The sequence below is a fragment of the Panicum virgatum genome, chromosome 3K (assembly GCF_016808335.1).
Source record: "Panicum virgatum strain AP13 chromosome 3K, P.virgatum_v5, whole genome shotgun sequence".
In the NCBI taxonomy this organism is placed as follows: domain Eukaryota; kingdom Viridiplantae; phylum Streptophyta; class Magnoliopsida; order Poales; family Poaceae; genus Panicum; species Panicum virgatum.
The window spans coordinates 2,755,099-2,780,142 of record NC_053138.1 but is presented as its reverse complement, the minus strand read 5'-3'; the positions used below and the strand labels follow the sequence as shown (position 1 = coordinate 2,780,142).

Genomic DNA, 25,044 nt, shown 5'->3' with positions numbered 1-25,044 from the left:
TTTTATAAAGGATGGTGTAGATGCAATAAGTTTAAGGGCAGTAATACCGTCGAGAACGTGCATGTGGAGAGGGTGGAGCATCGGAACGGAATGTTGTGTTGAGATGGAGAAGATGCAACTTCAAAAAAAGTGATTGTCGGTACCCAGGACTGGGGTACCCTTTCTTGTTGTATCTAGACAAGGACCTTGTAGTTATCCATGACTACGACCAAACAGCCGGACCCCTGTGGACCGGAGTCCTGATCTCTCGGCAACGGTTCCGGACCTGCCTCACGACTGCGAAAGATCCGGGAACGACGCGTGTCTCGAAAGAGGCGGGTAGCCCGAACAGCCGGGGCTCCGGACCTCCCGAGGGGTCCGGGCCCCCGCGGAAGTCCCGGACCCCTCATGGGGTCCCGGACCCCTAGTATGGTAACCGGACCCCTCGCTAAGGAAAGAAGTCGACGCCATGCTTCGGGGTGGTCCGGAGCCGACACGTGTCTACAAGCACGGACACATGTACAAGGCCGCTTGGTCTCCATACTAAGCCTCACCCACCACTGCATTCATTACGATAGGGAAACATCCGCATTGATGTAGCAGAAGCCGAGGCGATACTTTGACCAGGGGACACTATTGATCGCGTATTACCAAGATAGTGGAGCTGCTGGCGCCGCCCACGCCGCGCCTGCCAGTCTGCCATAACAGATGAACACGACGGCTCGGCTTCACCCATTATGACACCTACATAATAGCCTCCACAGGCTACGCCGCAAGCTACGCTCCCCCAACGGACACCTTGGTGACGGGACAAGAGAAGACCACTGTAGCGCTAGCAGGGCGTGGGAGCGTATCGGGGAAAGATTCGTAACCACTGTACCCATCTAAATACTCTGCGTAGTATGCTACGCAGTCACGTTGGGCCTACTTGTCGGGGCCCAAACGTCTATGTATCCGCCCCCTTGGTCTATAAAAGAGGGCGCCCGCTAGAAGGAAACTCAAGCTGGGTAAGAGCCAAGGCCCGGCAGAGGATAGACTCATACACAACAGAGATCAAAACTTCTCCCAGTGGACGTAGGGTATTACGCTCCGGCGGCCCGAACCACTCTAGATCGTGTGTTCTTGTGTGCTTATCTCAGAGTTAGATCAGCCCAATCGCCTAGTACCTTTCCGAGCACTCCCTCTCTGGGAATAGACGGGTGCGCTCCGCCACCCGGCTGTGGGTACCCTAAAAATCCCACGACAGAGATGGAGAAGATGGGCATCATGGTCAAGGATGAGACGATCAGTTGACCACAGCAAGACCTTGGTCCGGCGGAGGAAACTGAAACTGAAACCGCGAGGCACACCCTCCGATGTGTGAGCTCACCAAGTTGACTGCGAATTCAAAATTCCAAGGGAACGGAATGGGCGAACTCCGTTCAGGCGGCAAACGGAGCCGCCGCCGCCGCGCTTCATCAGTTTCCAACTCTACTGCTCTGCATGACTCCATCCATGTTTCCGCCGTTCCGTTCCGTTCCGTTCCGCTCCCACCTGCTGGCTCGGCGGCGCTCTCCCACCGTCCCACGGCAAAAGGCACCGCGCCGGGTATATAAACGCAGGTAGCGTGGGGTTGGGGCTTTGGCGTTTCGCTTCGCTCCTTTCGCCCTCCTCCCGCTCCGGTGGGGTTTTCGCCCGCCTCACGCCGCCGCCGCGGCAGCCGGGTCTGGGGATTCCGGCGCCCAGGACCCTAGCCAAGCTCCGTCGGCGCGCTGTGGGGGATTGCTGGGAGGGGTGGTTGGTCTCTGCGCCTCCACTTCGGATTCCTCGGCCGGCGTAGAGGGGATCAGACGCCTAAGGTACCGCACAGCCTCCATCTCCGCTCTTCCGCTTCGTAGGATTGTGCTGCTCGGATGAGCACCGGTTGTTGTAATTGTGCCGACGGGGATTGTGTATGTGCTTGCGGCTTCCATGTTTGTTTGATGGATTGATGTTTGCTGTGGTCGGGTCGATGCTTGCCCGAAAAAATGCTACCTTTATTTAGAAATTCGTAGTGATTTGTCGGCCAGTTTCTGTGGCTGTCTGGTTCCAATTTTTGGGTGGGGTTCGGCCTTGGTTGTGTGCAGTCACTAAAGATTGGAATTTTCCCTCGATCGGATGAGCATGATTCGGGTTCTTGAGGGGCAAGTGGAATTGAAAGTCTCATGGTGCCGTGGGTTCAATTTGATAAATTTTCTTTTCCTAAAAACGGTAATGCTTAGTGATTTGTCAGCTGATCGCTGTCTGTTTTATCACTGGAGGCTTTGATTTCTTGGTGGGCCTCAGTCTTGGTTGTGTGCACCTATTGCTAATGCCAAATTTGTGGCAATCTGGTCATTATGACTTTGATTATTGAGGGGCAAGACGAATTGGAGGCCTAGTTTTTATCGAGTCAGAGGACTGTGGTTCTTGGCATGGTACAGATTGATGTCGAGCAGAGAAGGGGACGATTTTGAGGATATTGATGCGTGTAACTATATAATCCCAGCGGATGATTTGAATGCCTTCTATCCGGTGCTCTTGTGGTTGCTTGAAGCAGGGTTTCCTGCACGCTGCTGCAGCAAGTAAGCTGTGTTTCTCCTGCCAAATCTGTGGCTAATGGGATGTTAGGATCGTGGATATGGTGTGTTATACCATATGAAGTCATCCGTAGGTGGCATATTGCAGTATGCCATGTGTGGCCGATATAGCATTTAAGTTTAAATAGATGGCACTTTGATGCATTTCCAGTTCTAGAATTTTGTTTCATTTCACTTCATTCCATTCCATTTTGATGGTTTGAACGAGTTAGTAGAGTCCTAGAGGGTAGCTTTTGTGTTGTTATTCATTTCAAATGTTACCTTCAAAAATTGGTAACTGGATTGATCGCTTATTTTATGAGCACCTTGTATATATAAAACATTTTTAGAGGAGGTTAAAAAAATTATTTTTAAACTGTTATTTTCCATATATATATATATATTCACGTTAACCTTGTTTTTTTTCTAACACATTGGTTTAGAGGATATTTGCTATTGTTAGTTCCATCTTCCTCCTAACTTTTGTTCATGTGCCCACTTCGTATCTTTTCTTCCTTGAGGCACTATGAGTGTTTTGGCATTATTCCATTCTTGCAATTAGTGTTGACTGTTGACATAAACTTTAATCTTGCCATGGCACGAGTGAGGAGATGCGGCATGCTGTGTTGGCCCAAGGACATAGTCGACGGCTCAGGCATGGCATGGTGGTGGCCTGTCTTGGCTAGCCCCACGGGCCTATTGGAAGCACGGACACATTGTCCACACTTCACATATCATAATTCATCAATGCATATTGCATTGGAAAGAATAAAATTCCATTGAAGAGGCGAATATATTCGCCTTCCAAGATAGAAATGTATCCATTGAACATAGAAATGAGAGATGGAAAGGACAAGAGCTTGTCGTTCATCTTCATGAAAGTTGTTCATAGGTTGGCCCACCTTGCCACCATAGCCAAGCAAGAGGTTGGATCCAGTAGGAGGGTGCTTGTCAGTGTTTTGGATCGCCGACTAGTGAATTTAGAATTGCGCGTATGGCTCGGATGGTGTACAGAGCATAGTCACAGGATTCGGGGTCGATGCCTCGTCCCTCGACCCGGGAACGTCGTTCCGATTCGAGGGTCGGGGTCGAAGAGGGTCAGTGTCCCATTCAAGGTTGGATCGTGTCCCGGTTTGAAAGGGGTCGCAGCCCCATTGCTAGCAGATTTAGTTGGGATAAGGAGGTTAAGGACAGTGGATTGGTGTGGTTTTTGTTAGACAATGAGCTGAGTACGTGTAGCATGGTCTAAATGTACTCTTTTATATGTTTCTTATATGCTTGTGCAGATTAATTTCTTCATTAGTAGCACATATATAGTTTTTGTCTTTATCGACCCGAAGATATCGACCCCGATGAATCAGGGTCGCGTCCCACATAATAATTTATCGTTCCATAGATATATACCCCCTTCGTACCACAATTTTATAAAATGACGACCCTCGACCCTCGACCCCGTTCCTCGACCCGGTCGACCCAGGAACTTTGTGACTATGGTACAGAGTAGACATGCGGGCAGAATGTCCATACGTCCAGTTTGAGCGGCTCTTGTACTTGCACTTGTTTGCAGTAGGGGTTATAAACGGGCGAGAGGGGGAGTCTCTGGTTCGGTCCCCCGCGGGGGGTCTCACCTAGGGTTGGGCATAATACCCGAAACCCGAACCCGAAAAATCCGAACCCGTACTCGAAAAGCCTAAGCCCAAAAAACCCGTTCACTACTTCGAGTATCAAGTCCTAGCACCCGAAATTATTACGGGTAAATCAGGTTTAGAACCCGGCACCCGAATTTTGGAAAAACCCAGAACAACTAGGCAGGCCCAACAACACGAGTAATTTTGGCCCAGCCCACCAAGCCTCTTCTTTACCCTTCACAGCAATCCACTACCCTATCAAGCCCGCCACGAAACTAGACCCCCATCAGTAAGGCAGTAACTCCTGCCGCAACTCCATCCGATGGCGGCGTATCTCGACTGGACGCCGAAGATAGCACCCACCAGCCACCGCAACGTGAGTGTGCGACTGCACAGCGTTGCGGTCCTTACCCCAGGCCTCCTCGTCGAGCTACAGGCCAACAGCGACTCAATCTCTCCCCATCCCCATCAGCATCTAGTGCCTCTCATCGCTGCAAGCAGGTGTCGGAGTATCTGCTCGAGCTTCATTGCCTTGGTGTCGGCCGGCCACAAGTCCACGATGTGATGCCACTAGGTGTCCACTAAAGACTAGTTGGATCTTGGATTCTTTGGGTGTCGATCAGCAGATATATTTTAATGCTAGTGCTCTGCTCTTCTTGAATGCTTCATGCCTTTTGGCCTGTTTGATGCATGCAATGCGAAGTCTCCTGCCTTTGTTTTGTATGCTTATTTTCTTGTTTTGCGGCTTTGGTTAATGTTGACAATTTATACTTTTAAATTTTTGTTGGTTCACAAAAATATATTACAAATCCTGGATGCAATGTATGCACACAGAACATCTCGTAGATTTTTTGGTACTTCGAGAATACTCGAACCTGAACCCGAATTGTTGGGTACCCGTATTGTCGGGTTCTTCTGCTTTTAGCAAATTTTGGGTAGCAATCTTGAAAACCCGAAATTCCTAAAACCCGAATTACCCGACCCAAAATTACCCGAATGCCCAGGCCTTGTCTCACCTTCCTTTTTATATATCAAGGGAACGAGACAGAGTAAGAGGGAGGGATGGAGGGAGGGAGAGGGTCTTCGGGATTCCGCCACCTTCCTCTTTCGAATGTGGATGACGACGGGGGCGTTCGCATGTCACGCCCTAGCGCAGCAGGTGACGTGTGTCCCGTCGTGGTGCCCCAACGTGGCGGCGGCGCGGGCTCCCCGTTATGGCCAGTCACCTCCACCGGTCATAACGAGACGTGCTTGCTTCCGTTCTTATGCCGGAAGCCTTGACCCTAAGCGCGGTCTCCCACGCCCATGACAGTTGGGGGAGGTGTAGGACCCTAAGGGTCCCACATTTTTGGGTCGGCAAGGCCGAGTCTGTGCCTTTGGGGTTGGGTGATGCAGAAACTTTCCCCTTGGATCGGATGAGGCGGAAACCTCCCTTGAGGGTCAAGCGAGGCGGAGGCTTCCCTCCAGGTGTCGCACGAGACACCACGTGCCTCATGCCTGGTCCCACTGGCTGGCTGTCGACGCCTTCCCCGCTAATGGGCTGGCTGCGGCCATGCGTTGGCTCGATTGGGCCCAGCCACGTGGTCAATAGAATTAACCCTGTGGTTAGGTTTCTAAGGGTCGTATTTTAGGGTATCCGTAATATCTGACCCTGTTAGTGCCCCATGTCGCAAGAGCACGACATGGCGCACTTTGCTGTCGTCAATGAACAGGAACTCAAGGTGGGGATCCGACCTGAATTTGGCAAGGACTGGGGCCTAATTTCCCATTCGGGGATATGTGGTGTCGCCTGAAACAAAAATGAGGTTTCAGGGCTTCTTTACGAAGGATTGGAAGGGAGGGATAGTGCATGCACACTTTTCCCGACGGGCTCTTTTAATGGGTCATGCTCATCCCCCATCAAATCTTGCATTGTCTGTGTCGTGCCGAAGCCACCATACCTCCCATTTGGCATGACCTGTTTGGCCAACTATATTGATGTTGTTGTAAAACTTACTAGAATTGATGTGGTTGAACAAGATTAGGATAGTTTGATCCTTTTTTGATTTGTTTGTACCTGTAGATGTTATACTAATCTTTATACATGTTCTCTTTGTAGATATTTCCTGGATGCAATCATTGTGAACAATGAATTTTGATTTGACCTCAAAGATGAATGATCAAAGCCAACCGGGCCGGTCCAATTTTGGTCCAAGGTTGAAGTTGGCAAATCAATTACCTTTGAGGAAATCAAAAGGTAGGTTTAGATCTAAGCCTATGTTGAAAATTGATAGGGATTGCCGGAACTATCAAGCAAATTTGAAATATATGAATATTTGCAAGCGCAATCGCAATGTGAATGATCAACAAGCAAACGTTGCGTAACAACTAACCAAAAGAAATCCTCCCAAAGATAGAGAAGTTGGGCCATGGAATGCTTTGGTAGCAAAGAATTGCGAATCAAAGCATTCAAGGCAACCGACTACCTTAAGCCTAGAGAATACCTTGAGTCTTTCTTGAACGGATTTCAAGTGCTCCAAGACCTCTAGAGATCGAAATAGAGTTCTTTCGGAAAAAATGAAGATGGTGGCCCCTCCGAAGTCAAAGAATGACTCAAACGCCACATCAGGGTGTTTGGAGCAATCTCATCGTATGGATAATTCATGTCCAACTCAGTTGAAGGTGATAGCAAGTTTAGTTCACAAAGCAAACAATGTTGAGACGTCAAATCTAAACAATAGTGCCTTGGTTTCACGGTCCGAGGGCCGATCAAATCCTTATCAAGGAGAATACATCAATGTTGGGATAGATGGCACAAAAAATCAAATCATGTGAAGAAGAGAAGAGTTTCAAGAAAATCAAACATCCCAACGGCAAGTAGGTTCTTTGTTGTTGACAACAATGGCTCAAGCAAAGAGAAGGGAGGTCAAGATGAAGTTATGACCAAAGAAAAGGGAATGATAGGTCGTACAAGTGAAGCCATTGCCACGTCTAGCAATGCTCATAAGCAGACGGGCACAACAAAGACAGAAAATGAAGTTCCGAATTCAAGCTCATTGTTGGTTGGCAAGAAACACGGGCAAGGCGGTTTCGTGGATAATTTGGGAGATATTGTTGTGAACCATTCTAGACTCCAGAGCAATAATGCATCATTCATGGAAGGTCGCAATTATGCAATAGTTTCTTCCAAACTTATGCTTCCGAATGAGCTTACAAAAACAAACTTGAAGTTGCCTAATAGGAACAAACTGGTTGGAGGCAATGGGAAGACCAATGACAACAAGTGTAGGATGAAACAACCCTTGTTAGAAGAAATGCTTGATAAAGATGATTGTATTGGTAGTGATGGATCCGTACGACATGATCTAACTTGTAGGTCAATGAAGAGGTGGAGATGCATTGAAGACAGTGAAGATGAAGAAGATAATGGCGGTGATCAATGTGCCATGGTTTTTGAACATGACGAAGGTGTCCACCTGAAGAATTTGACTTCAGTGTCAATTATGAAGCAGAGAAGATGTACAGAAACAAATGAAGGCAAAGTTGATGGTGGTTATCAGAACCCATTTGGTGTTGAAAATGATTGTGAAGGAGTTCAGCGATTGGGGACTTATAAGTCGAAGAAGAAACGAAGAAAATACATTGAAACAAGCGAACATGAAGATGAGATGTGTGACCAGCATCGAGTGTGTGTTGAAGATGGTACCAATGAGTTGACACAAGCTGCTATTTCAATGCATTGTGTCCGGCAATGCCATTGTTGCCCAAAGCCTATTGACAAACCTAGATGGAGGTGTAGTAGATGCTGTGGATTTTCTTTTACATTCTGAAACATTATTGTATTCTTCACATGCTAAATTTTTTTTGGTGTTTCATGTGAACAGTGGAATCTTTAAGATAGATGGTAAGGAATACGTATCATTGGCTGGACATTTCTCAACCAAATCATGCGAGAAAGTGTGGAAATTGTCATTGCCGCAGGTGGTTCAAGTGACAAAGGTTCCTAGATTGGCAGCATGGCCCAAGATATGGAAGGCATCAAAACCCACTGGTGACAGCATTGGATTGTATTTCTTCCCTCATGAAATGAGGTGCTTTTACCTTTCTTTCCATTTCCATTTCCTGCACTGTCATTTCCATGTGAATAATTGTCTAATCATCATCTTGTATCTATTACTAGGCATGATGAAGAACTAGATCAACTAGTTAAGGAAGTCATTAATAAAGATTTGGTCTTGCGAGCTGTTATTGATGAAGCCGAGATGCTGATATTCCCATCTGTTCTACTGCCTGAACGACATCAGAGTATGTGTGTCTTGTTCTCTTGAATATATGACCTCATCTTGCAATAGACAACATATCTGGTGCACTTGATTTCCTATTTCATCAATCAGATTCAAAAGTAGCCAGTTATTAGAGTTACTGTGTGCTGCTACTGAGAAATATTATTAACTCTTCCAAACCAACATTTGTTCAGAACAGGGCCGTTCTTTACATTGTACTGTTTATATAATTGCAGCATTCCGAACAAAACACTACCTATGGGCGGCATTCAAGGCAAAGGAGGATAAAGGTGCTGTAACTGTAGAACAGGAAGAAGATAAGGAAAAACATGTTTCAAGCCAGCTAGCTGAGGTACAATCTGAAGAGTCAGATCAAGAAACGATTTCGATGAAATGTGACAAACCTTTGGTGAACCAGCAGTTGCCTGCTAATAGCATTCAAGAAGTTGAAACTTGCTGCATTCAAGGGCCAACCAACATGCACCTTGAACGTGTAGCTCCTGAAGAAAAGAGACTGATGAGAGAATTATCTTATGATGTCAGCACCAGTGCAACTACTGCTGTTGCTACTGATGCCACGACAGTTGCTAATGCTGATACCTTTCCCTCTGAAGCTACTTCGTTTGCTACTAATACAACTCCCGTTCCTGCAAATTATCGACCCATCAGTCCAAGCATGGAAGCTCTCCCGTGCAGCAGCAGTGTCTTCGGTATTGTTGTCCGTCAAACTCCGGATCTTGAGCTGAAAGTCCAGCAATTTATCCAGGATATGGAACGTGAAGGTTTACTGGTAGCTGTTATGCAGGAGGAGGCAATTGGTCCCGGCTAGTGGCCAAGCAATATCACAACCGCCATACCGTAGCTGTAGGGAGTAGAGAGCACGCCATGATCAAGCTGCTCACTGGTGATAGCAGACCAGCCAAGGTCCAGCATGAGCAGACAAGGTGACTCTGCATGGATCGGTGAAGCAGCTTGCAAATGTGCTTGGGCTTTCTGGGGTGGAGGTAGTCAGTCAGGTAGTGTTCTTGGATACTAGCTTTTTTCAGTTTATGTAAGGTGTATACTTAAATGACACCACCTGTTTGTAAGGTTCAGATGCTTGTAGCGGAGAGTGCTGTTAGTCTAGTCTAATGCATGTTTGGTCGTGCAAATAATTTCTCAAGTAAGACATACCTGGGCTGGGCACCTGTTTTCTGAATGCTTGCCGTTTCCTTTAAAGAGAATCGGAGTTGTGTCAAACTCATGGTGATTTCCTTCAATTGAAGTTGTGTCTTCGTAGCATCTGGTTGCTTTCTCGTCTCTTATATTGCGTTGAACCTGCATACAATACAAACAAGATGTTTGGCTGGTCTGCTTGTGCTGGCTTGTAATTGCTACTTGAAGATAGATCGTTCTTGCCAAAAGTTTCTGCGGAAGAATCTGAAGTATATGCTGTTTATGCTGCAGGCCCTCACTGTTTTAGATTATTTTTCCTCACATACGTCAGCCTTTAGATCTCTAGAGGTCAGACGAGCGCTCTTTTGGACTCCACAATTTCGCAATATTCCCTTGCCTTCAGACTGCGGCATTTTGTTTTGCGGAGGAACGATGTTGGATCGCATTCCGGTAGCTTGAGTGCTTCCTTGTCTAGTTCAGATCCGAGCAATTGAACTGAAAGCCAGCGTCTGTTCTGGTTAGTTTTGTGCCGTAGTGATATTAAGGACATTTATTCAGTAGTGTTTCTTCTATGGTCCTATGGATTGATGCCCCTATTTACAGTCAATCGGGCCGAGCCTCCTTTTTTCCCTCTGTTTTTCAAAAGAAAGAAACAAATACACACCTCTGTCAGCTTTAGATTCACGTAATAATGATGGCTAATGCAGCAGCAACCCATGCTGTCCGGACGCCGCGAACACGGTTCCCCGTTTCGACCTTGCAGGTGTACAATTATGAATAGGAGCAGAGGACATCATCGCTCATGAGTCATGCCCCGCCTATCGCGGCTACTGGTCGATGTTTAAGGGATGATTGCATTATCCACGTACTTCCTCCGTTACAAAATAATTATTATTTTAGAAGATTTTAGACACATTACTCATCCTAAGAAATAATTTTGTTATACCTAATTACTTCTAGCAATTATAATTGAAAATCATGTTATTTATTTGATTTTCTGAATACTCAATGAATGCATATCCATTGGACTAGCAAAGTAACATCTACTAAGTATTTTAGCGGCTCTATCATTTTTGTACACAATGTTTTCTTGGTACTTAGTTTGTTTTAATTAAATGGATCTCGTTACAAGCTAAAAAAACTCTTTGTGGGACTAAGGTGTCCAAACATCTGATTTGACAGGGACTGAAGTTTAGTCCTCGAATCTAAATGGAATTTTATTATACTCCACACAAGCTAAAATTTTATTAAAATATAATATTTATTTTGGAATGGGAGGTTAGAAATATCCTACTGTGTCTGAATTTTTTTAAAATAATATTTATTTTGGAATGGAGGGAGTGCACGATAGATAGAACAAATAAATGATCGTTTAATTTTAGAAAGTCTCGCCTTATCTGATTGCCCTCGGGTACGAAAAACGTTAATTTTAGTGACGGCCACGGGCATGACACAGTTAACAAGGCAAGAGACCTCTTGAAAGGAAAAAGCACCGTGGGACGGGGACTGCCGCGGGCCGGGGCGTCCACGACACGTTGAAATGCGCAATTTGTCGTGCCCAGCTACGAGCTAGCGCCCATCGCACTGTAGGTCCATCCATGTCTAGCCCCGCGAGTGGAGCGAGCACTGTTCAGCCCACCCTACCCTCAACCCGCCCGTGAATTTGGGATCTGTTTGGTTGCTGTTTCGACCCACCTCAACCCGTGTTTGGTTGTAAAAGGAGGTGGGTTGAATTCAACTTAAAAAATGAATATTCTCCTCAGATCCGGGTTGGGATGGTCCGCCCAAATAAAACGGACCACCCCAACCCACTTGCACGCCGTGTTCGCTCTGTCACGTGTGGCCAGCGGGGAGGGGAGACGGGGGAGCGCAAGCGGAGGTCGCCCATGGCTCCGCAGAGGAGCAGCACAGGGCTCGAGTAGCTGGACGGCGGCCGGCGTGGCGCGGCCCGGGGACGGCAGCCGGCATGACGCGGTGCGGGAACGACGGCGGCAGTAGCTTGCCCTGGCGGTGCGCATCGCGGGGACGGAGGCGGTGGCGGCGGCGGCTCGTCCAGGCGGCGTGCGGTGCGGGGACGGCAGTGGTGGCTCGCCCAGGCGGTGCGTGGCGCGGGGACGGCGGCGGCGTCGTCCAATCTGAGTAGCGGTGCACGCGCGGGGCCAGCAGGAGCTCACAGCTAGGCAGCCATGGCGGGCGAGCTCGAGCTGGAAGCGGGCGGAGGTGCGGTTGCGGCGGCCGGCGAGATTGCGGGAGGCGGCCAGAGGACCGTGGGAGATTGAGGAAGGAGGCAGTGAGAGAGAAAAATAAACGAGGATGACAGGTGGACCCCACAAATAACAAGCTAACGGAGTGAAATCTCCATCCATTGTAACCTCCCTCAACCTTGCAACCAAACAGAAAATTGGATCGGACCCATCTCTTCTAACCAAACATGAAATTGGATTGAACCCAACCCAAAAATAGAGATGAACCCAACCCATCCCATTTGGTCCCGGAACCAAACACATGCTTGCAGTTTTCACGGCAAACATCTCGCGAGCCGCACGAGCACGAGCGCGAAGCCACGAACACCGTAATGTCCGCGCTTTCCATGTATCGCGAGTAAACGCAATCGAAAGGTGTCCTCACGGGCGCCGATATTTCGCCGGACGCACCGCGTCCGTATCCAATCCCTGCAGAGGGCGGTTCCCTCAAGTCCAGCGGTTGCACGCCTAGCTTCTACAAGGAAACCGCTTGGCATTTCCTCTCCTCCTCCTCCGCCTCCTCTTTCTACCGCGGCAAACCTCGAGCTTCCATCGGTTCCAGGAGTCACCGTGGGGGGTTCCTTGGTTGTCTCTGTTCCGGATTTCTTCTCTGAAGTTGTGCTAGAGATGAACGAACGCCCGCCATAAGGTACGCGCGTGCTCTCTCACCGATCTTTTCTTTTGCGGTTTTGCCCTTAATTCTTTACCAGCATTGTGGTGCCGACTTCCGGGATGAGCAGAGCTCTGTGTGCTTGCTTGTATTATTTTTGCTGGTGAATGAATTGGTACTTGTCTTTAGTATTTATTCGCCGATTGGTTTGGGCTGGGCGAGTCGGGGCCTCGGCCCTCGAGGGTTGATCTCTCGTGGGGATTAGCTGGGTTAGTTGTGCGTAGTCGGCAATCAGGTGCTGGTTGCAAGGTTGGGTCTTATCGTGGTTCCTCCTGGCCGGAAGTTGTTTGGGTGGCGTGCTGTACTGCTGTGGATGGGGAGCAAATGAGACTAGGAGAGGCGATTACTGGATGAATCTAGAAAGCCTGGACGGCCTGGCAGGTATACCTGCCTCTGCATCTCGTGCTCTCACCATTATGAGGCAGGGTGTTCTACATCCATGTATGTCGTTCTTCACTCTCTTGGGTATTGGTTGGGTAGCGGCGCCATCCTGCCAGTGCCCAGCATGGACGTTTCAGCATTTATGTGCCAAAAGATGGTTGCTTGATTCACTTGCAGATAAGTCTTGATGCACTTATGCTGATGCTTTGATAGTTATTCTGAATGGTATGTTCATGGATTGGGCAAGCAGTTTGGCTAGATGGCCAAACAGCATGACTTCTACCGGGCAAAGCTTGTGCTGCAATCTGACACACACATTGAAACAGCCACTTAGTCTCTATTTATAGTACGGACAGCTACGTACTATTACGTAGAGGTGCAATGGAACCAGAGACACCGATGGATTACATTTTTCTAGTCAGAATAAAAAACATTATTGTTGAAATAAGATGCAGATGTGGTAATGTCTATTACGAGCACATATTAATACAAGACGAGTTGGATGCCAATAATATTGATCATGTTCCTTATATTTTGAGTGAAAGCAACAACAATATGTATCATTTGTTATGATCATTCGAACATTTTACAAACCACATTCTAACCAACAAGCACATTAGTAATATATAATATACCATGGACTCCAAATCACATGGAGCCGTAACCAAAGAGATAGTGTCTAACACATTACTTAAAAGAATTCATATGTTGCACAATGACACGAAGCCAAATAGTTGACACTTTATTCTCTCTTTAAATTAAGTTGGTTGGTCACAAAACCCATAAAGATCAAACCATTTATAAAATTATCTTCAATAAAACACTTTTAATTGAAATGTTAAGTCAAACACTTTCAAACTTTCTTCAAATTTGAAACTTTTATACAAGATAATAAGTTACTGTTGCATCGAACTTTGAACTTTGTTCATGATCAACTAGCAAATACTTAGAAAAATAGGAACTTGGCTTCATTTGTTCTCTTGGCCCTAAACTTACCTTGAGACTTAATCAAATTGCCCTACAATTCATGCCTAATAGATATCCTATGCATATATCTGACTTCATCCAACCTAATTATGTGGATATTATATGTTGAAATGCTGGGGTATCCGATATCCAAAGAATACTAGCTGTACATATTTGAAACTGGCCAGGGTCCAAGATTTTTTCAGGAGTAAATTGCACTCTAGGTCCCCAAATTTGTCTTGAAGTTTCACCAAGATCCCTAAACTCTCAAATCATACATTTGGGTCTCTAAACTGTGTTAAGTGGTTCATCCAAGATTCCAAACGTGCCACGTGAGCTTTCAACGCCGACGTGGCATGCCACGTGGTGCCACGCTGGTAAATACTGACAAAAATTCCCCTGCACAATATCATCTTCTCACATCCGCTCCTCTCCCTCACCAATCTCTCTCTCTCACGGACTGCGGGAGCCGTGGTCGTCTTCGGCGCAGCCGCCATGGCGGGAGCCGTGCTCCCAAGGAATGGGCACCGCGGACGCATTGGCCACCAGGGAGGTTCGTGCTCTATGTCCCGGTGGCGTCCATCACCCACACGTCGTGCCACCCTCGACGCCGTCGTCTGGACCGCCTGCAGATGAGGGGCGGCGCGCCCACGGGGCAAGGGGAGACAGCTCTAGGCTGCCCGAGGGAGCCTGCGTGGCCGCCACCAATGCAGGAGCCGACGCCCAGGTCGCTGCCCCAGCACTCTCCTAGCCCATCGCCGTGGGATCCCTACTCCGTGGCTGGAACAGGGGAAGCAGCAGCAAGGCGGCGCACCTAACGCGATGCCGCCCGCCACACCATCACAGTTGTTGCCCGCCGTCCTGCAGCTCCCGGACATGCACCAGCGTGCGTAGGTGGTGCCCGCAGGAGGAGGAGGCTTGTCGGCCGTACACATCTTTTCCAGCGGAAAGCAATCGACGAAAGAGATTGATAGAGGTAGCAAGCAGCTCACTGGGAATCACGCGCCTGATGCTTCCGTTGTCATCAAAAAGGGCAATCTCTCCTCTCTTACTTTTGGCTAGCCTTCACCAAGTAGCTCTGCGCTGCTCAAGCAGGCCGACAGCAGACGTGCGCGCCGCCGGCGCTGCGCATGCTGCCGCCACACCAGTCGGGCGGCCTGCCGCTGCGACGGTCATGCAGGCTGCCGCAGCATGCAGGTCGCGCGGGCTGTCGTCGCGCAGGCAGGAGCAGCGCCAGCACGAGCTTCGCCATGGCCGGCAGGCCTAGGTGCTCTACGGAATGCAAGAGAGATTGGAGAGGGAGGGAGGGAGATAGGAGCAATTGGGAGAATATAAAATTATGCAGGGGGATTTTGTTGTTTATAAATTTTTACCAATGTGGCACCACGTGGCATGCCACGTCAGCGTCGGAAGATCGTGTGGCACATTTGGACCTCGGACGAACCATTTAACACGGTTTAGGGACCCAGATAGCATAGTTCAGCTAGGCGGCGATTAGGCGCGATTAGGCGCTAATCGGAGGGGAACCGCGTCGATTTGGGGCTAGGCAGGCTCCTAGGCGGCGGCGTCTTGTCGGCGGCACCGGTGGGGGAGGTGGAGGGGTTCCGCGGGCCTGGCGGAGGTTGCTGGTGGGGGCAAGGTTCACCAAACCGGTGGGAACCGGTCCGGTTTGACCGGTTACCGGTCAAACCGGTCCGGCCCGATTCCGGTTTGGTCCGGTACCCAACCGGCCAAAATTCAAAATTTAAATTTAAATTCAAAAAATGAAAAATTCCCAAAAAATTCCTAAAAATACTTCAAGGTGCAATGAATCTAATAGTGTCAAATTTTCTCAAAAAATCGTTCATTTAGTATAGTTTGCGGGGATTTAAAGTTAAATCAAAAAAGAAAAAGAAAAAAATGGGCCGGCCCATTAAGGCCCACCGGTCAAACCGGCCGGTAAACCGGTAAAACCAATCGGTAAACCGGTAAAACCGGCCGGTAAACCGGTTGCACGGGAGCTTTTGAATTTGGATTTGAATTCAAACCGGTCAAACCGACCGGTAAACCGGTAAAACCGGCCGGTAAACCGGTCGGAACCGGTTGCACGGGATTTTTTGAATTTATTTGAATTCAACCGGTTTCCACCGGTTACCGGTGAAACCGGTCCGGTAAACCGCTACCGGAGGGCGGCGGTTTGACCGGACCGGTCGGTTTGGTTAACCCTGGGTGGGGGAGGAACTTCAGACGTGCTTGACATCGGGCGGCGGCGGAGGAGGAGGACGAGGTGGAGGTGGCAGGCGCGGCGGAGGAGGAGAAGGAGGCGGCGGTTGCATCTGCGGGAGCGCAGACGGGCGGCGTCGAAGAAACAGGGGAGAGGGAGAAGTCATCGTATGGTGAGGATGGCCAGATGGATAAGGTGGGATGGGTGGATAAGTGGGCTGCTGGGCTTTCCTGATGGGCCTTTCTTTAATTTTGGGTCCACAGTTCTCTTATTTTTTTCTTTTATTAAGGTAATACATATATAGGTATATAAAAATTAAAACGCCTAGAAAAACGACTAGCGCCGCTTAGGCGCGATTAATCCCGCCTAGGCGCTAGGCAGTGGGTCGGCGCCTAGAATCCGCCTAGCGCCTAGCTGAACTATGCCAGATAGACAATTTGAGAGTTTAGGGGCCTATGTGAAACTTCGGAATAAGTTTGGGAATTTGGAGTGCAATTTACTCTTTTTTCGGAGATTCAATTCTTTTGATCCAACTGAAATTTGGAACCCTTAGGTTGATCAATCGTTTAGAAATATTTGACCCGTTTACAGGTGCAGCTCCCTACTTATGCAACTACTTTACAGATTAATGTCTTACTTGTTGATTTACAGCTTTGTTCTTGGTTTAGCTTAGATTTTTGTCCTTCGAATCCTAGCACCTTGGCATTGTCTTGGTGGGTCTTGGTCAATTTGCGTTATGCTTGCGATACCTTGTGTAATGCCGTCTAATGTGTAATGTCAGGATTTATCTCTTGGAAACATTTTGAGTCACTTTTAAACAAGCTCACATCCCTAGGCACATCTAAAGATCATGCCACGTTTCATCGAAGCCTCTAAATATATACATAGTGTTAGTTGTGGGTCTTCAATCACGCTCACATTTGTTTGGTCCTAGTTTGTTGCACCGGGAGATGTAGCAAAACCATTGTGTTGCCTCCAGAGCTAGATGCGCACTAGGGTGGTTGTCTTATGAGCTATTGTCGGAGCTAGGCATACAACAACTTGGGTGGCAAGGGTGCCAAACCATCGTGCGTGGAATAGTGTTATGTGTGCCTAGGTGGGTCAAGGTAGAGCTAGATGCACACTGGGTGGTTGGCTTATGAGCTATTGTCGGAGCTAGAATACAACTTGGGTGGCAAGGGTGCCAAGCATCTTGGGTGGAATCGTGTTATGTGTGCCTAGGTGGGGCAAGGCGACTGTCATCTAGATTGTCGCTTATTGCCCATACCTTAATTTTTCGTGCAATTCTTGTTTTTCCTATTATGATCTTTTTGTCTCTGTAGCCATTCCTTGGATGCTAGCATTTCGAACCATGGTTTTACTCTAACACTAATCAAAAGTAGTTCAGGCTAACTTAAATCGTTTGAAGCTATATGGAGAATCAAAAGCAATCTAGTGACGCTTATTTTGGGCCAAGATTGCGGATGTCAACTAGATCGAAAGCAGCAAATGGATCCAGGAGGAGACGCGAGAGTAGGTTTAGATCTCAGCGCATGAACAAAATTGCCAAAGACATGGAGAAACGGAAGGCTTATATGCTACCTAACACAAGGAATAGGAATGATAGAAGTGGTGTCGGTGTTACAAGTAATGCTCATGTGCGCGGTCGCAAGAAAGCATGTAGTAGTGGTAAGAAGGATCAAGATGGTAACATTGTCTCGCCACAAGCCAATAGAATACCTCATATGGATAGCAGAGCTGAACAGTCTTCCGATGCGCTGCAAGTAAAGAAGAATTGTTTGATTCCTTTGGTGGATATCAAGTCGTCTAATCCTTCTAGAGTGGAGAATGTACTCCCTTCGAAAGAACTAGATAATCCAAACCCTTTGTTGCCAATGGATGGATCGAACACCAAATTAAGATACCAAAAGTTATCTCACTTCAAGACTAGAACGTCACATCCTATTGATGCGGAGGTAATGGCCAAGTTGCCTCATAGGGCAAAGAATAATGATGCATCAATGCATGAAGATGATATCTTGGCTTCAAAGTCAAATGGTCAAACAAGTCATACTCGAGGACAAAACACCAATGTTAAAAGGCATACCAAGGAAAACTCAGAAACCGTGGCAAGTGAATCCTTGGTTCCTAATGAACATGACTCAAGTGAATACAAGGCGAGATGGGATATGAATGTCAAAGAGATTGAGGTAGAAACTCGCATGTTTGGTAATGACCTTTCAAGGCACCAAGTGTGTAAAAAGAGAAAGAAGGAAGAAGAAAAACTTAGAACATGTGATAACGATGATAGTACAAGTGCTATACAACAGGATAACTTGACTAGTAGGTCGATAAAGAGAAGAAGATACATTCCATCGAATGAAGAAGATGAAGATGAATTTGGTGCTTGTGATAAGAATTTGATGGGTGTTGATGCCGGCATTGGATTGACACCACAAGCATCTATTTTGAACAATTGTGTTGAGAGACAATGTGATTATTGCTCAAAACCTATTAATGAACCTGCTTGGAGGTAAAGTCCCATGTTTTGAATTTGCATTAAGAGTACAATGCACTGTCGGTCCTCGAACTTGGCTCAGGGTGTCATCCCGACCCCTAAATTTCTAAAATGTACATTAAAATGTACATTCAGGTTCTCAAACATGCTAATTGAAGTCCAAATTATCATTTTTAAAACATAAAGTGAAAATGTTTAACTTATGTGGAGCATACACGTGGGTCCAAATTTTATTTTTATAATTTCTGCTCAACTCTTATATTTTCTATTTTTTCAAAAATTTGTTTCAAAATTTTATGCCAAATATTTTCTTTTCCAATATTTCCTCCAAAATTTGTCTTTATATAAATTTGGTTTAGCTTAAACAACTATGATTTGGACCTCGCGTGATATGATTAGCAAGTTTAAGGATCTGCATATGCATTTTGAAAGCTTGGGGTTCAGGATGACACCCGAGCCATGCATTTTACTCTTGTATTTACATTGTTGAAGTTGATTGTATTATTCTAGATGCTTACAATCATGTTATTTATATTAATAGTGGAATCCTTAAGATTGACGGTAAGGAATACATATCACTTGTTGGACATTTGTCAACAAAATCATGCGAGAAGGTGTGGAAATTGTCAAAATCATTGCCTCTGATGGTTGAAGTGGAAATGGTTTCGAGATTGGTTGTGTGGCCTAGGATATGGAAGATGTCAAAACCTAGCAGTGACAACATTGGATTGTATTTCCTCCCTCATAATATGAGGTGGCTTTCTTCCATACCTTGTACTTTCACTCCCATGTAAATAAAATGTCTGATCAACTTGAATCTATTCTAGGCACGATGGAGAACTAGATCAACTTGTTAACGAAGTCATGAAGAATGATCTAGTCTTGCGGACTATCATCAATGAAGCTGAGATGCTTATATTTCCTTCTATTCTATTGCCCAAGCGATACCAGAGTATGCATGTTGTTTGTTGTTTAAAATTTAATTTCCTTTTCTGTGGGCCAAATGGCAAGCTTTGATAAACATATGTTTCCGGTATATATTGTATATTGTTTATACAAATAACAAATTTTTCTATCAATTTTGGATATATTGCCTTTTCGGTCAAACTTTATCCAGAAACTCAAACAACTTATGATCAATAGAATTCCAATAATGCCACATTGGTTGTTTATGGCATGCTGTTATTGAGAAATCATTTACATTTGCATTCATTAGTTGTGCCATCCGTTTCAAGCGAAACTCAACACTAGTTATTATATATACTGTTCTTATGTAATCATATTAATTCTTCCAAATTAGTACTAGGCCTTTCTTTACATTTGTACTAGTGTCCGTCCTTAGTTGAGTCGTCATGCTCTCATACATTTCACATTTGCAGTGTTTCAAGGCAAATACTACTTGTGGGCGGTGTTCAAGCCCAGGGAAGACAAAGGCGGTGTGCCTGCAGAACCACTAGATGGTACTGGGAAACAGCAGATCAAGAAATGATTATGAAGAAAGGCGCTGTGCCATTGATGGGATGATTCGGCCTTGAGGCGTTTCTGATGGTGCAGCAGCAACTGTGCCAAGACTTTTGAGATGGAAACAAGGGAGTGGCTTTTGTCAGCTTGTATATATGCAGTATGCACCTTCTATGCGTGTCTAAAGAACGACTGCTTGTAAAGTTCAGGTGTTTGTATCCCTGCTGTTAGCTAGCGTTGCTTACTGTTCGTAGTTTAATTCAGGTTTGGCCTTGTATTTTTCTCTAGTCTGTACTCTGTACTATGACATGTCAGTGCACCAGTTTTCTGAATGCTTGTCCTTTGGTAGGATCTGATTGCTTTCACGTCTCCTAATATTGCCTTCCACGCCTGCATGCAAAATAAGATGTCTGTCTGGTTAGTCTGTATGTTCATGCGGCTCTTGTATAGTATTGGGTGGGTGTACAATCAGATTTGCTAAGAAGCTCCTGATCGTAGCAATTGCAACTTTGCAAGTAGCTCTTCGCGTGTAGTTGGTTTATCTTCTTTTTTGCTTTGAAAGAAGATTGTAGTTGGTTAATCGATGGGCAGTATAAATGTTACTGGAAGTTTTGGTCAGATCTCTGCATAGCCCGGCTATCTGATCTTGTGCTGACATCTTTCCTTGTTTGAAGCTTCCAGCTTCTTTAGTTTAAAAAAAATCCAGCTTCTTTTACCTCACTCATAGCCCGGCTTATTTGGATCTAGAGATCGGACAAATGAATCTGCATCGGTATAAGGCCAGTTTCACTAGGAGTGTCATTAGCACAGTTACCAAACTAGTAATCGAGCACGATGACGCATGTCTCACATCTCATGACACTCATTTTCCTCTTTTTTTTATAATAGCTCTACAGTGTCAATAAATTTAATGCTCATGACATTTCTGAAACTGATTTAAGTCCACCTTTCCCCTTGTTTACCTTTCAGATAAATGGATCGCACAGGCGCTGCCTCTGGTAGGTCCGATGCCCCTGTTGTTGGAAAGGTAGGGTCTGTCCCATGCTCAGGCAGCTAGCCCGCTTGGCGCGGAGGGCGGCGCTGCAGGAGATGGAGTCGCGCCCCAATTTATAAATGGCCAAACGGATGGTTTGGTATGGCCCCGCTGAGGCACGGCCCGTTTAGATATGGTTACTAAACGGACCATGCATGCCCGCCCATGAGCTGAGCTGCCGGCCAGGCACGACACCAAGGTGCGTTGAGGGTGTCGTTCCCTACCCGCTCGGCCTCACCTCGCTGCCAATATTCGTCGGCGCGGTTATCTCGCCGCCGTCTCGCACTGCTCGGCCGTGCCTCACCGTCGTCCTCCACGTCACGCAGCCGCGAAGAAAGGGGCGGCTAGGATAGCAAGACGAGCTAAGTAGCTAGGATTTAGAGAAATGGTATATATAGACTGATGTGTGTGTTTTTTTATTTGAGCTAGCTGTTAATCGAGGCAAGATTGTGCCGACCATCTAATCGAGACGTACTGTCGTGGTGTGCGAACCCACAGCCGGGTGGCGTAATGCACCCGCCTAAGTCCAGAGGGTGAGTACTCGGGGGTTAGCTAGGACTAGTTCGATCTCGCTGGAAGAACACGATGAACACAGCAGGTTTAGAGTGGTTCGGACCGCCGGAGCGTAATACCCTACGTCCACTGTATGTTGTATTGCTTTCGCTCTCAAGAGGTTGAGAGTCTTGGCGTGTCTAGTGCTGAGTCCAGCGTGAGTCCGTGTGTGCAGCGAGTGCCTCTCTTTTATATCTCAAGGGAGGCGCATACATGGCCGTTGGGTCCCTTACAGGTGGGCCCAATCGATGTAGTATAAAATAACATATTGTTCATACATTATGGCGTTGCAGGCAAAGGAGATCTCATTTCTGGATTTCCTTTCTCTGCCCGCGGGAATCCTCCGTCCAGCATATCCATGCCCTGTCTTGTCGAAACGGCGCCAGGGTGAAGCTTGCGGTGTTGCCTGCAGCGTAGTTGAACGGGCCGTGTAGCTTGCGGCGTAGGCGGCATGATGGAAAAGTGACGTGCTGTCGTATCTATTTAATGCGGCAGACGGGCTCTGCGCGGATGCGGCGCATGCGGCTGCACTGTGTACCTCGGTAATATGCGATCTACAGTGAGGTCTGACAAAGGCTGCCCGGCGTGCCGCGGTGGCAGAGCACGCCTCAACCACCCGCATTGAATGCGGTGGGTGGGTGAGTCTTCCAGCGGAAGACTCGCGCCCGCACCCGCGGGACACGTGGCGCCCCCGGACCCCGCCCCGGCAGTATGCTGGTTCTATGCGTGTGGGAGGTCCGGACGGGTGCGAGGAGGTCCCGGACCCCTATGGGGGTCCGCGCCCTCGGTTGTTGGTTCGGAGCTTCCCCTCCTCAGGGACACGTGGCGTCACCAGACCTGTCCCAGAGCGGGGAGCAGGTCCGGGGCCGTTGGGCCGTTGAGGTAAGAGCCTGACCCGTGGGGCCCGGCTGCTCCGCCTCTTATGGCGTAGTTACGGATAACTACGCGAGTCCTGTCTTGCTGGAGTAGGAGTGAGTATCCCTGCTACAGGGTACCGACAGTGGCCCCCGGGCCCACCTCGGGAGAGGTGACGAACCCGCAGGTGGGGCCACTACTGTGATTTGGCTCTGCATAACTTGAAGCCTCTAGCGTTAGGCTATGCGTACTGCAGGAGTCTTGTCCGGCTTTGATCATCCATCGGGTTTTTCGCTGCCTCATCACATCGCAACGGCTTACTGACTCGTGACACCCACGCACAGTGTTACACCTAGTCACGCGAGCGACGCTCGGCATTATTGCGGCCGGAGTAAACAGGATATTTACCACCAGCACAGTTCCCGAAAAGCCTGGTCATGCCAGCGCTTAATGCGCGCACGTCAGCTCAGCTTCCGCCTCGCTTCGCGTGCGGGCGACGGTTCAGATCTCGCCTTTTCACACCTTTATTTGTTACCCGCCCTCCCTGACAGGCTGGCCTGGGCCCCCTTGTCATGGACTGGGTGGTTAACACCAGGCGCGAGCGTCGCTTGGGTTCCAGCGACGGTTCCGGGGGGCACCGGTTGGGTTAGGCTTCATAAAGGGACGAACCGCATACCGCGGTTACTTTTCTGCATTCGCCTTCTTCCTTCCAAACCTTTGCGCCTCTTTGCCTTCGAGCCTCCTCGCCCCTTACTCTTCTGCATAGATTGCTCCTCGCCTCCATAGCGAGATGGCATCCCTCGTTCGTCCCCGCCGCTTCCAGACTGAGGAGGAGCTGAACACGGTGCGCCGCCTGCTTGGGTGGAGTCCACAGGAGACTGCCTGGGGGATTCGAGCAGGCTCGGTTCTCCTCGGCGATCTCCGCGCCGGGGAATTTGTGCTGTTCATCTCGCACATTTCCATCGGCTTGGGGCTGCCGATCTCCTCATTCTTTCTGCTGCTGCTGGAAGATTTCAGCCTCCAGCTTCAACATCTCACGCCCCACCCCATCCTCCTGACGTCCAACTTCGTCCACCTGTGCAAGATGTTCGTGGGGGTGCGGCCCTGCGTCATCCTCTTCCGCCACTTCTTCGTCCTGGTGAAGTCCGGGAAGGGCAAGGATGAAGTGGGGGCGTACTACTTCCAGACGAGGAGTGACTTGTGGACGCCCTACATCCCCGGGCTCACTGGCGGGAAGTGGAAGGATTGGCGCAAGGACTGGGTGATCGCCACCACCGAAGTCAACAAGCACCTGGTCATGCCGACCGGGGGACCCGCCTCCGACCGCCAGTACTGGAGGGCCAAACCATCCCTACCATCGAAGTTCGACTCCGTGCTGAGCAAGTTCAGGGCGCTGGCGGAGGGCGGCCTCACCTCGCTGCACGTGCTCGGGGACTTCCTGAAGCGCCGGATCGCCCATCTGAAGAAGCGGCCACGTCCTGCCTGGAGCTTCACCGGGCCCCAAGACTGCAGCAGGACCCACCGCAGGGAGGACAGCGATCTGACCCAAGAAGCCCTGGAGGTCTTGGTGCGGGCGGTGACGGGGGAGATTTTCATCCCGGAGCACCTGATCCTTCCTCAGGGTGTCGTCCCCCTCTGCGAGGACTCACGCCTGAGGACTGCTGTGCTGGCCACCCTGCCGACCCTCGACGACGGTCGGCTGGCAGCGCGCCAGACTGGAGGCGACCCGGACCGTGGGATTCGGATCCCTGGTGCGTCCGGGGAACAGGCCGTGCCGAGCGCCGCGGGGTCCGGCCCTTCTGCCAAGGGCAAGCAGGCCGTGGCTGGTAGCGCCGCCACGAGCGGTTCCAGCTAGGCCCGGAGCAGCTCTGGTGCGTCGTCGGGGGAAGCGGGCCGGCGCAGGTTGCACCGCGGCGACAGGACCCCAGTTATGGAGCCCGCCGCAAAGCGTCAGAGGACCGCTAAGGACGCGGGCCAGGGTAGCTCCCGGGCCCCCGGCCCTCGCGGGACCCCCGGCCCTCGCGGGACCCCCGGAGTAGCCGAGCCCCCACCACTACCGCCGGGAGATGCCTCCCCCGGCAGCAACAGCAGCAGCAGCAGCCACGGGTTAAACCTCTGCCACCGCCACAGGAGCAGCATCAGCAGCAGCAGCCACGAGGTGAGCCTCCGCCGCCGCCTCGGGAGCAGCAGCAGTAGCAAGCGCGAGGTGCGCCTCCGCCGCCGCCACGGGAGCAGCAGCAGTAGCAGAAGCAGTCGCCGAGCCTCCATGGGCGCCGGGGCCTCGACGGCAACCGCGGAAGCGACGGCGGATGTGTGGAGCTCGGGTGGGGCGACTTTCGCTAACCCGATGGTGCCCAACGCGGCGGCGGCGGATGAGCCAGCGCCAGACGCAGCAACGCCCGACGCGGCGGCGGCGGATGCGCCAGTGCCAGGCGCAGCCACACCCGATGCGGTGGCCCCCGAGGCCCCGGCTACGGCGGCAGTCGCGCCGACACCGGGCTTGGCGACGGCGAGCACAGCGGTAGCGGGCGCAGCCTCGGCGAGCACCTCGGTACCCGAGGTCCCGACGTCTGTGCCGGACGT

At 49.1% G+C, this 25,044-nt stretch overlaps 2 protein-coding genes across 6 annotated transcripts; both read left to right on the top strand.

The window, feature by feature from the left end:
- Nucleotides 1-1,576: 1,576 nt before the first annotated feature.
- Nucleotides 1,577-9,707, top strand: LOC120696778. Of its 4 annotated transcripts, none has more exons than XM_039979764.1 (5): nt 1,577-1,817; nt 7,539-7,955; nt 8,047-8,253; nt 8,343-8,467; nt 8,682-9,707. In XM_039979764.1, exons 2-5 carry the CDS (start codon nt 7,543-7,545, stop codon nt 9,272-9,274), a joined length of 1,338 nt encoding a protein of 445 aa, XP_039835698.1. In that variant the 5' UTR covers nt 1,577-1,817; nt 7,539-7,542; the 3' UTR covers nt 9,275-9,707. The 4 variants fall into 4 exon arrangements, with proteins under 4 accessions (XP_039835698.1, XP_039835699.1, XP_039835697.1 ...); XM_039979765.1 differs by lacking the exon at nt 7,539-7,955 and having other exon boundaries at nt 1,583-1,817; nt 8,047-8,066; nt 8,144-8,253; XM_039979763.1 differs by lacking the exon at nt 1,577-1,817 and adding an exon at nt 4,047-4,757.
- A 2,449-nt stretch (nt 9,708-12,156) lies between these two features.
- Nucleotides 12,157-20,386, top strand: LOC120696777. Of its 2 annotated transcripts, none has more exons than XR_005684293.1 (4): nt 12,157-12,492; nt 19,102-19,314; nt 19,388-19,512; nt 19,940-20,386. XR_005684293.1 is itself a non-coding variant. In XM_039979760.1 (4 exons), exons 1-4 carry the CDS (start codon nt 17,476-17,478, stop codon nt 20,047-20,049), a joined length of 1,548 nt encoding a protein of 515 aa, XP_039835694.1. In that variant the 5' UTR covers nt 16,107-17,475; the 3' UTR covers nt 20,050-20,386. The 2 variants fall into 2 exon arrangements, 1 of the variants encoding a protein (XP_039835694.1); XM_039979760.1 differs by lacking the exon at nt 12,157-12,492 and adding an exon at nt 16,107-18,575.
- The last annotated feature ends 4,658 nt before the right edge of the window (nt 20,387-25,044 follow it).